We start from the raw sequence: 12624 nt of genomic DNA on the forward strand, positions 1-12624 counted from the left end.
CCCCACCCACCCCCAGCTAGGCCTGACCCGGGTCATCCCCGCCCAGGCCCCTGCTTTTAGGGGGCACCCTCTGCCACCCAGCAAGAGCCCCCTTCTCCTGACCCCCACCCACCCCCTGCAAAGGGGTCCCTGAAGCCTCTTCCCGGACCCCCCCCCTTGCCCCACAGAGGCCCCGAGATGCCCCTGGAGCCCAGGCCCCCGGGGGCCAAGGTGGTCCCAGCCTCCAGCCTCCAGGCCAAGTCCCAGGTCTTGAGCGCCAAGTCCCGCTCGGCGGAGGTGAGGGCCCCCCCAAAAGGACCGGCCTTCTGGAGCAAGTCTTCGCCCCAGCTGCGCCGGGAGCTGCCCAAGCCCCCCAGCCGGCCCTCCTGGGTCTCCTGGGCCCTGCAGGACAGGATCCCCGGCCCCCCAGGTGAGGGGCAGGTGGGGCGCGGACCTCCAGCATGGCAGTGGGCGACCCTGGGGACATCCCCAAGGCCCCAAGGCCCTTGAGATTCCTCGCTTTTTATTTTGGGTTTGGGTTTTTTATTTCATTTACCGCCCCCCGAGATCTCTGGGGAGCATGCAGATTGATTGGTTGGTTGGTTGGCTGATTGATTGATTGATTGATTGATTGATTGATATATGCAGCGGTACTTTGGTTTACAACCATAATCCGTTCCGGAGGTTCCTGCTCCCTTGAGATTCCCCGTTTTTTATTTTGGGTTTGCGGTTTTTATTTCATTTACCGCCCTCCAAGATCTCTGGGGAGCATGCATTGATTGATTGATTGATTGATTGATTGATTGATTGATTGATATATACAGTGCTACTTTGGTTCACAACCATAATCCGTTCCGGAGGTCCATTCGTAAACCGAAACAGGTTGTAACCCAAGGCGCGCTTTCGCCAGTGGGGCCTCCCCAAATAAATTTGTCGGTAATCCCCCTCAAAATGGGTTCTAATAATAATAATAATAATAAAGGTCAGAAACTGGGACATGCACTTCCGGGTTTGATATGTTTGTAATTCAAAATGTATGCAAACCAAGGTACCGCGGTATAAATTTTTATTTATTTTCCATTTCTTTTTTTCTTTTTCCTTTCTCCTCCTGTATTTTAATCTTGTTTTTAAGTTGTATTCATTCAACTTGTTTTCATTATTGCTTGTTAGCTGCCCTGAGCCCAGCCTTGGCTGGGGAGGGTGGGGTATAAATAAAAATTATTATTATTATTATTATTATTATTATTAGACATCCACATCATCATTATCTGCTTTGCCTCCCTGGCTCTTTGAAGCCTGGTTGAGGAAGGCCGATTTAAAACCAGAGGTCTGGAACCGGCTGCTGTCTTTCGTCTACGGCTCCGACCCTGTACACCGTTTCTATCAGCAACTCTTTGTTAATTTTATTTATTTCGGTTGAGTTTAGCAGGTCCTCACACAGCTCCCTCCTAAGGCAGAATTCCTCCTGTTAAAATACCGGATTATACAGCTACCGTATTTTTCCGTCTATAAGACGCCCCCATGTATAAGAAGACCCCTATTTGGGGGGGACTCCGGTTTAAGAAAATGGGCGGAGATGGCCTCCGTGTATAAGATGCCCCCAAATTCTGGACAATATTTTTTAGGGGGGGGGAACCTAGTCTTATACATGGAAAAATACGGTAACTCTGCAAAACAGAAAGTAACAATAGCAGCGTCCCAGTGGGTGGGGATTTTAGGACGCTGTTCCCCGCACCCCATCCTGGCTTAATTCGCCCACTACCTTTTATATATACAAAAACCAACAACATTATATTCATGTCTTTGTTTACGTACTACAGCGGGCTGGACTAGATGACCTGTGGGGTCCCCTTCCCATTCTGCAATTCTGAGATTCCAGACCTTCGAAGTGTCCCTATTTTCCAGGGACAGTCCCAGATTTCGAAAATCCCTGTTTCTGCTTTGATCCCCCTTTTCCTTAGGACGTTTCTATTTTTCATCAGAGAAATATTGGAGGATATGGAGATTTGCGACCCCCCCCAAGCCGTCTGAAGGCACCCCTGTACATATAGGGAAGGTTTTAAATGTTTATTGTGTTTTCGTCTATGTTGGGAGCCTCCCAGAAAAAGTTGGAGCAACCCAGTCAGATGGGAGGGGTATAAATAGTAAAACTATTATTATTATTATTATTATTATTATTATTATTATTATTATTAAGGACGTCTCTGTTTCCATCGGAGAAATGCTGAAGAGTATGCCCCCACCTTTAAAAAAAAACAAACTATACAGTGGATGTTCGGGTTGCAAACGTGATCCGAGCAGGCGCCTGCGCGGTTGTGATTTAGCGGTTCTGCGCATGCACAAAGCGCGATTTAGCAAGCGCTGAAACCTGGAAGTAGCCCATTTCAGTACTTTCGGGTTCGGCGCGGTGCTGTTGTAAACAAAAATTGCCCTTTTCCCTTATGGGGTATCTAAGAGCCCTTACAGAGTCCCTACATAGGTTCCCTATTGGTAGGAGAAGATAACAGAGGCTAACCAGAGAATATTGAGAAGCAAAGCAGCTAGTAAGCTTGATCTTTATTGATCTGTTGCAACAGGGTGCTCCCCTCACCACACGCAGGAGGGAGGAGGAACCCAGAACAATGGCGCGCAAGGCCTTATAAAGACTTTTGAAATTGCCACCCTGTAGATCCATGCCACCCCCAGAAACATCATACATACATCACAGAAGGGGTGCAACCTAAGACCACCCCTCAGATACATCATACCTACATCACAGAAAAGGCGGGTCTAAAACAGAAATTTGAATGCTGTTTTTTCCCTGTTGTTGTTTTTCTCCTGTCTGGCAGGTTACTTGATTGGATTTCCTGGGGAGCCTGGCCAGTCTTTTGTAATGATAAATACTTAGTTCCTGGGCCAGGTCACGGGCTCACACCCTATTCATATCTTAAATGTGCCCTTAAGACAGGATTTGTGAAGAAAGAGACAATGGGAGGTTTCCCACTTTGACCTTGCAGAGAAAACATTTGCTCAGTTTGGGAATCAAAATGGTTCCAGGTTGGTCTTCCTGTGCTGATCTATGTACGTGCTTGGTTGGTACACTTACGAACATTTAACATATATCCAAGACCTCAAAATTCCTATCACAGTGCGCAACCCGAGATCGCGCAACCCAAAGCGTCTGCAATCCGTATGACACTATTGCATTTCTGTATTTGTTCCTGTACTGTGAGGGGTTGGACTAGATGGCCTCTGAGGGTCCCCTTCCCACTCTGCAATTCTGCAATTCTTCAGAGGCCTCGGCGTGCCAGGCAGGAAAGCAGAACCGGCGTGCTTCCAATGCTTCTCCTTTTCCCTCCGCAGATGTTTTGGGCATCTCCACTTGGTGGCAAATCTGGGCGCTGCTCTTGGTGGCTGTTTCCTTGGCCTTGTTCTGCACTCTGCTCATTTTGATTTACAATTGTGAGTACCGGGGTGGAGTGGGGCTTCGAAAGAGGCTCCCGGCACCCCCAACCCGGGTCTCCCTTCCTCTGGGGCCTGCACGCTGCCCTAGGGCGGGCACTCACTGCCCTGTTTGGGGTGGAAATAATCATAAAGGGGCTGGGCTGCATGATCCATGATGCAGCGCGTCGTTCTCTATCGTTAACTGGCTCTGGGACTGCAGAACTCAAGGGCATTATTATTATTATTATTGTTAAGTTGTGGGTGAACATATCAGACGACACAGCGATTCTTCAAACAGCTCTTGTTCAGAGGCCAGAACAGAACTGAACTGAAGAGCTCAGTTACAGATAGGTAGCCGTGTTGGTCTGCCATAGTCAAAACAAAATAAAAAAATTCCTTCCAGTAGCACCTTAAAGACCAACTAAGTCAGTTCTTGGTATGAGCTTTCATGTGCATGCACACTTCTTCAGATACACTGAAACAGAAGTCACCAGACCCTTCTATATAGTGAGAAGGTGGGGAGGGGTATTACTCAGAAGGGTGGTGGGATTGGGTGATTGGCAGATAGCTGTGATGAGCCTGTTGACGACTCTTAACGACTGCAATAGGTCTTACAGGAAAAAGCAAGGGGTGATTATACATGACAAAGCCATTTTACATGACAAAGCCATTTTTCATTATACATGACAAAGCCATTTTTCACCTTCTCACCCCTTGCTTTTTCCTGTAAGACCTATTGCAGTCGTTAAGAGTCGTCAACAGGCTCATCACAGCTATCTGCCAATCACCCAATCCCACCACCCTTCTGAGTAATACCCCTCCCCACCTTCTCACTATATAGAAGGGTCTGGTGACTTCTGTTTCAGTGTATCTGAAGAAGTGTGCATGCACACGAAAGCTCATACCAAGAACTAACTTAGTTGGTCTTTAAGGTGCTACTGGAAGGAATTTTTTTATTTTGAAGAGCTCAGTCAGCCTGCTTATATAGAGCTCCAGTACAACGTTACTGTAGCAACTTTCTAAAATTATCCAATCATTGAATGTCACTTTCGATCCTTCATTTGCATACAAACTATCCAATCACTGAACGTCACTTTCAATCCTTCATTTGCATAACTGTCTACAGTATCCCCCTGCTGGCCCAGGGTGAGAACTTCAGTACATAACAATTATTATTATTATTATTATTATTATTATTATTATTATTATTATTATTATTCTGCAGTCCAAGGGCAAGTTAACAAGACTGGCAGCCAGGAGAGTTTCAAGCACATACCTTCATGTTTGCAGAAGGAAAGTGCTCTGTTGCCCTAGTGCAATAAATTTATTATTATTGTTGCAGGAATTTATGTATAGGTTGGGGCAGCAGATATCATGCACATGCAGCCCACTACCAAAATCAGCACAATCACTTTTGTGACTTTTGTGATTTGTCCCCCAAAACACTTCATCACAATTTCTTCCTATCTATTCAAAGGGCCTCTGCTGCACGATACCAAATGTAAGAATTCACTGATAATTTTATCTATGTACTGGCTCACTAGGAAAATTTCATATAGACATGTGAGCTCAGCTACTCAGCAGCCCCTCTGCCTGAGTGATAATCCCTGGGATCCTGATACCTGAGTGCCAGACAGGTAGCCATTCCAGAAATAACAAACCCAGAGGAAGACGAAACAGTGTGATAACTTGGCTGGGAAACAGGGAAATGTAAATATCTTTTTTGTTACACTTGATGGGTGTTTGGTGGGGGGCAAGGGGAACCATGGGGCAGGGTCCAGGATGCTCAGATTACGGCCACCAGACCTCCCCTTTCATGATGCAACCATGATGTATTAGTGATGTAGTTTGCGGGGTGTAACATGGGGATCAGCACCTAATAAAAGTTTGGGTTCTCTTTTGTTTGGGGCTTCCATCTTGTTCCACCCGGTGGCAGGTGGGAGTCCTGTCGCGACAGTCTTCAATCTGGTATTCCTGCCTGGTGTCCTTGTTTTTTGTCCAAGGGAGCCCTCAGATTTCTCCGTTAACATTATTATTATTATTTTTAAAAACCACACATACAGAGAGAAATACGTTTTCATTTCAGACACCCACGTGGCGACAGAAATGACTGCTGAATCTCAACAGCTGCAGCGCTCAGAGAAGAGGCTGAAGATGGCTGTTCAGCAGCAAGCAGAAGGCAGAAGTGAGAAGAGCTCTCGATATTTTCTTCCCCTGTTTATTAAAGCAATAGCGGCAATCGTTATTGCAGGAGAGATGCAACAGGGAAACCAGTGGGAACTGGTAAAATGGCGAAACCAATTAGTCTCTGGCAAATAAGCGGCCCTTGCTTCTCACTGACGAAGCTCTAGTGCTGAAATATACTCAGAGTCGAGAGTGGATTTCATGCTCTTTATTCAGCTCATAGTGGTGAGGAGGAATGGAGGTTCCCCCAGAATGTCTGCTTTATATACATTATTTACACAATGGGCCCCGCGTGATTGGCTAATTCCAGGATTCTCCTGTAGGCCAATCAGGTTGCGGATTCACTTCCACCTGGAGCTGGATTGGGTGGCTCCTGTGGACCAATCAGACTGCTGCATTCTGAATCCTATTGTTCTAGGACCAATCAGACTGCTGTATTTTGGATCCTATTCAGCTCAGTACATAACAGGTGCATTTATGAGGAGTCCCTGGGTCTGGATCTGTGCCAGCAGCCTCTGAATTCCCCAGCCAGGCTGTGAAGGAGCCAGACTTTGCCGACCCTCCTGGCGCTGGTTTTCCTGACTCTTCTGGGGATATCCGAGGCCCAGCCCAGTCCAGCTTGCTCCAGGGAGAATTGATGTCGCCCTGCAAGAATGCCACATGTGCTCTGCAAAGGGAAAAAATAATTTGACAATAATGCAGTGGCGTATGGTCAGGGGACTATGGGTACGAGGCTAGTTCCCTAAATGTTCCCGGTAAATTAGAGCACTGAAGTATTAAAGCCTGGCACCTCTTTCCCAAGGCCCAGGAAGATTTCTGCCCAGCTTAAGTGGGGAGGCACGATGCTCATGCCCAGTTTAGCTTATACGCTATAGCTCAAGGGTAGGCAAACTAAGGCCTGGGCACCAGATCCGGCCCAATCGCCTACTCAATCCGACCCACGGACGGTCCGGGAATCAGCGTGTTTTTGTATTCTATATCTTCTGCCTGAGGGCAGGAGATCAAGAAAGTGTCGGCCAGGGTGTGAGTCATCCCTGAGAATTTTCCTCACTCTCCTGAGGCAAAGTTCTTCCGTGATGTCTTCCAGCGGATTCACGGGACAGCCCATAATATCTTGTTCTGTATTCACCACCCTCTGTAGGCACTTCCTATCAGTTGATGTCAAACCAGCGTACCACACCGTGATGCAGTATGAAAGGACACTTTCCATTGTTGACCAGTACAGTGGTACCTCGCAAGACGAAAAACTCGCTAGACGAAAGAGTTTTCCGTTTCTTGAGTCGTTCCGCAAGACGAATTTCCCTATGGGCTTGCTTCGCAAGACGAAACGTCTTGCGAGTTCTTGCGAGTTTGTTTCCTTTTTCTTAAAGCCGCTAAGCCGTTAATAGCCGCTAAGCCACTAAGCCACTAATAGCCGCTAAGCCGCTAATAGCCGCTAAGCCGCTAATAGCCGCTAATAGCTGCTAAGCCGCTAAGCCGCTAATAGCCGTGCTTCGCAAGACGAAAAAAACGCTAGACAAAGAGACTCGCGGAACGGATTAATTTCGTCTTGCGAGGCACCACTGTAGAAGGAGATCATCAAATGTCGATTGACATCCTTCTTCCGCAACACTCTGAGGAGATGGAGCCTCTGTTGGGCTTTCTTAACCAAATACCTTTTAAATACCTCCCTCCCGCCCATCCTTGTGCTTTATCTCCACAGCCCTGACGTGCAAGTCCTGCAAACAGCACTGGATGCAATGGGGAGACAGCTGCTACCTGCATACCACCAAACCCATGTCCTGGAGAGACTGCTTGAGCCACTGCAAGTCCCTCAAAAGCAGCCTCTTGATCGGGAGCACCGAAGGAGAAATGGTGAAAGCTCTTTGGAGTTGGGGGTGCGGGGTTCCTGCTCTGGCACGGGGTAGGGGGTAATAATAATATTATAATAATAATTTATCATTTATACCCCGCCCATCTGGCTGGGCCTTCCCAGCCACTCTGGGCCGCTTCCAACCAAATATTAAAATACAGTAATGCATCAAACATTAAAAGCTTCCCTAACTAGGGCTGCCTTCAGATGTCTTCTAAAAGTTTGGTAGTTGTTGTTCTCTTTGACATCTGACGGGAGGGCGTTCCACAGGGAGGGTGCCACCACCAAGAAGGCCCTCTACCTGATTCCCTGTAACTTGGCTTCTCGCAGTGAGGGAACCGCCAGAAGGCCCTTGGCGCTGGACCTCAGTGTCTGGGCAGAACGATGGGGGTGGAGACGCTCCTTCAGGTCTACTGGACCAAGGCCATTTAGGGCTTTAAAGGTCAGCACCAACACTTTGAATTGTGCTCGGAAAGGTAGGGGCGTGTGCCTAGGGCAGAAATTGCATAAACCTCGCCAATAGGTGTGCAGTTCTCACACGCAACCCTGACACTCTTTTGGGGCTCATTGCACGTTGGGACCTCATATATTGTGCTTGCAATTTCTTAAAAACATGGAACTGTCAAGTTGGAAGTGACCCCGAGGGTCTTCTAGTCCAAACTCCTGCAATGCTAGCCTCTATGGGTAAGACGTCCCTGTGTGCTCCCTGCAAAATTCTGGCAGCCCTGCATGATGCGCCCCGCATGATGGGCCTTGGGGGTTCCTTCTCCCACAGGAATTCCTGCTGTCGGAGACGGTGGACTGGTTCATGATGCACAACAACCGGCTCCGAGGTGGAAGCTACTGGATCGGCCTGATGTACAACACGTCCGACAGAATCTGGAAGTGGGCCGACGGGGCAAATCTCCACATCAGGATGTGAGTCTCCTCCTTTTTCTGCATGAGAAGCAAGGGTGTTTGATGTATAATGGTTTTGCCTACATATAATATTGACTTAATAATAATCATGAAAAGACTGTGTCCTGTTTTGAGGGCTCTCGGAGATCTACGCAAATCCTTTGAGCGCAGGGAGTAGGCCAAGGGTCTCTCTGGGGATTTCTTACAACAGTACAGTCAAACCTCAGTTCTCGAACTGCTCCGTTGGTTCCCGAACGCCAGAAACGCAGAAGTAAATGCTCCGGTTTCCGAACCTTTTTCGAAACCCAAACATCCGATGCAGCTTCCACTCAAGTGCAGGACGTTATTGCAACCAATCGGAAACCGCGCCTCGGTTGTCGTACGTTTCAGAAGTCAAACGGTCTTCCGGAACGGATTACGCTCGACAACCGAGGTTTGACTGAACGCACTATATACAGTGGTACCTCGGGTTAAGTACTTAATTCGTTCCAGAGGTCCGTTCTTAACCTGAAACTGTTCTTAACCTGAAACACCACTTTAGCTAATGGGGCCTCCCACTGCCACCGTGCCATCAGAGCACGATTTCTGTTCTCATCCTGAAGCAAAGTTCTTAACCCGAGGTACTATTTCTGGGTTAGGGGAGTCTGTAACCTGAAGCGTATGTAACCCGAGGTTACACTGTATTTAGAAGAAACTCATTCAAAAGAGGCGATACATCAATATTTAAAGACATAAGCAAGACATAAACAGGGGATGAAAAACTCATATAACGGAAAAACAGTGAAAGGCAAAATCATAATTGGGTGGAATTTGCCACCCGTGAGGCTGTGTCCTTAAATAAGCTAATAAAAAACACAAGACCCTCCAGACAGTTGTGTAGCCCAAAATTTCCGCTTCCCCTCTGAGAACCTAGAGTTGGTAGGTCCGTTTCTCTGGTTATGAATAAAGCTTTTTAAAACCAGCTTGTAATAGCGGATGCAGAAGCCACAACTAGGCAGATAAATGTAAAGGGGCCCCCGACCATTAGGTCCAGTGGTGGCCGACTCTTGGGTCGCGGGGTTCATCTCGCTTTATTGGCCGAGGGAGCCGGCATACAGCTTCTGGGTCATGTGGCCAGCAGGACTAAGCCGCTTCTGGCGAACCAGAGCAGTGGACGGAAACACCATTTACCTTCCTGCCAGAGCGGTACCTATTTATCTACTTGCACTCTGACGTGCTTTCGAACTGCTAGGTTGGCAGGAGCTGGGACTGAGCAACGGGAGCTCACCCCATCGTGGGGATTTGAACCGCCGACCTTCTGATCAGCAAGCCCAAGAGGCTCAGTGGTTTAGACCACAGCGCCACTCGCGTCCCTTCAACTAGGCAGGTATCTGTTAGCAAATGCTTTAGTAGTAGCTCCTTGCTGTGCGAATTGCAGTTCTCTCCCACAATCTCTGCTTGCAGCAGATTCTTCCCATTCGCTATGGCAGCCTGCTTCCCCAATCCCAGGAATTGCATTAAAAAATAAAATAGGCTAAGCTTCCTTATCCCTAACAGGTCTGGAGGCTGGCAGCACGTCTCCGCCATGGTGAACATCTGCGTCAACTTCAGAAATGGCGATTCGTACATCTTTGAATGCAGCAGCAAGCACCAGTGTCTGTGCAAGAAGTCGGTGGAATGAAGCAAGTGGCAATCCCGGGTCCAGGCACCCCTCTCTAGAGGCGCTCACGAAAACAGCATCCACGGACATCTCTCGTAAAGGGGCACATCTTACCCTACGAAGGCGCACGGTGTGGGCCTGGTGTTCCGACCACTGTCTCTGCCAGGGCTACAAGCTGCCCTCTCTGCTTCCGCTAGTGAGCTTCTACCTCTGCCCCTTAAGACTTCTCTTTTCGCTTTGGCCTTTGGAGTTGTGCTGGGCGAGATCTGCCGAAATGCAAACTCCCCGTCTGCCGCTGAAATCCAGTTGTGGCCGTTCTTTTTACTGTTTGGCCAGCCGTGCATCGGCTTGGCCATTGGTTTGTTGATGTTTTCGTTGCCGTTCTCATGTGCTTATGGTAAACCGCTCTGTGATCCTGACAGATGGGGGGGTGATCTAGAAGAATAAGTCAATAGATGTTAAAAATAAATGTGTATTATACTACGTCCACAGATCTCGGCCGTTGATCTCTCTCAGGTTGCCCTGGGACTGATGCTCAGTGGTGTTGTAAAAAAATGTGCCCTTTTCCCCTTATGGGGTACCCAAGAGCCCATATAGAGTCCTTACGTAGGTTCCCTATTGGTAGGAGAAAATAACAGAGGCCAGCCAGAGAATATTGAGAAGCAAAGCAGCTAGTAAGCCTGATCTTTATTAAAGCTGTTGCAACAGGGTACTCCCCTCACACACAGGAGGACAGAAGAGGACCCAGAACCAAGATGTGCCTGCCCTTATATAGACATTTAAATTCCCTGCCCTGGAGCTCCAGACCACCCCTCCATACATCATACATATATCACAGAAGGGGTGTAACCCAAGACCACCCCGCGAGATACATCATAACTACATCACAGAAAAGGCGGTCTACAACAGAAATCTGAGTGCATTGTTTATCTCCTGTCTGGCAGGTTATCTGATAATGCCTTATCTGATTGCCTTTCCTTGTACAGCCATACCTCATGTTACGGAAACTTCAGGTTACGTCTTTTCAGGTTGCGTCTCGCGGCGACCCGGAAGTACCGGAAAGGGTTACTTCCGGTTTTGCTGCTCGTGCATGCGCAGAAACGCCAAATCGCACTGCACATCTGTGCAGATACGGCATTTCAGGTTGCTCTCTTTTCAGGTTGTGAAACAGATCCTGTTCGCAACCAGAGGTACCACTGTAGTCTGTCACCCTTTGAAATGCTGATTACTAAATTCCTGTAAGGAGGAAGGTTTTTTTCCCCACCTCCTCCCTCCTTGCAGAGAAACATTTGGTCAGCTTGGGAGTCAAAATGGCTTCAGGACTGTCTTCCTGTGCTGCTCCAGACATGTGGTTTGCTTGGTACATTTATGAACATGTACTTTATATATATAAGACCTTAAAATTCTTATTACAGTGGCTCCACTTCGAGATCTTTCCTTTTGTAGCCTTCCACCAGAGGTGGGACTCTTCAGGGGCCCTCTTCTGCCAGCCCACCACAGTGAAATGTCTCTGCTCGTCAGGGAGGAGTCCCCGGCGCTCATGTCCTTGCAGATACACTGGGACCTTGGTTCTCAAACTTAATCCATTCCAGAAGTCTGCTCCAAAACCAAAGCATTCCAAAACCAAGGCACGCTTTCCCATAGAAAACAATGCAAAACGGATTAATCCGTTTCACTTTTAAAAACAACCCCTAAAACAGCAATTTAACATGGATTTTACTATCGAACGAGATCATCGATCCATAAAATGAAAACAATAATCAATGTGCTGTCCTATAAAATAAGACAGTATTGTTGGTGATAAAAATTAAGGTTCTTCTTATTTCCTTACCTGCACTGATGATAGTCATTGTTTGGATGGGGGGCTTTTATCCATTTCCGCAGTCACACAATCAATTAATCAGTAGCTGAACTGGGTTCCACACAGTCACAAAAACAAATGAACCAAAAAGGCCTCAAAAACAAAAAAGCAAAATAAATAGCAAAGACAAAAGCACCAAACTGAATCCGTTCCAGAAGTCTCTTTGAATTCCGAAAGGTTCGAAATCCAAGGCGCAGCTTCTGATTGGTGACCATCCCTTTCTTATGCAGACACCTTTGGAATGTGGTTTCATAAGATGTTCTTGTTGTTGTTTAGTCATTTAGTTGTGTCCGCCTCTTCCTGACCCCCTGGACCAGAGCACGCCAGGCCCTCCTCTCTTCCACTGCCTCCCGCAGTTTGGTCAAACTCATGTTAGCAGCTTCGAGAACACTGTCCAACCATCTCGTCCTCTGTCGTCCCCTTCTCCTTGTGCCCTCCATCTTTCCCAACATCAGGGTCTTTTCCAGGGAGTCTTCTCTACTCATGAGGTGGCCAAAGTCTTGGAGCCTCAGCTTCAGGATCTGTCCTTCCAGTGAGCACTCAGGGCTGATTTCCTTCAGAATGGATCGGTTTGGTCTTCTTGCTGTCCATGGGACTCTCAAGAGTCTCCTCCAGCACCAGAATTCAAAAGCATCGATTCTTCAGCGATTATGGTCCAGCTCTCACTTCCATACATCACTACTGGGAAAACCATACCTTTAACTATACGGACCTTTGTTGGCAAGGTGATGTCTCTGCTTTTTAAGATGTTGTCCAGGTGTGTCATTGCTTTTCTCCCAAGAAGCAGGC

The 12624-nt window shown here is 47.6% G+C and overlaps 1 protein-coding gene across 1 annotated transcript; it reads left to right on the plus strand.

Moving 5' to 3' along the window:
* The first annotated feature begins 29 nt into the window (after positions 1 to 29).
* LOC309351962 (C-type lectin domain family 1 member B-like) lies at positions 30 to 10156 on the plus strand. The gene is made up of 6 exons (XM_081880192.1): positions 30 to 409; positions 3322 to 3420; positions 5489 to 5587; positions 7289 to 7440; positions 8214 to 8356; positions 9872 to 10156. The coding sequence occupies exons 1-6, from the start codon at positions 178 to 180 to the stop codon at positions 9993 to 9995; spliced, it is 849 nt and encodes a 282-aa protein (XP_081736318.1). The 5' UTR covers positions 30 to 177; the 3' UTR covers positions 9996 to 10156.
* Positions 10157 to 12624: the final 2468 nt, after the last annotated feature.

This window comes from Podarcis erhardii, assembly GCF_964252035.2.
Source record: "Podarcis erhardii genome assembly, chromosome: 10".
In the NCBI taxonomy this organism is placed as follows: Eukaryota; Metazoa; Chordata; class Lepidosauria; order Squamata; family Lacertidae; genus Podarcis; species Podarcis erhardii.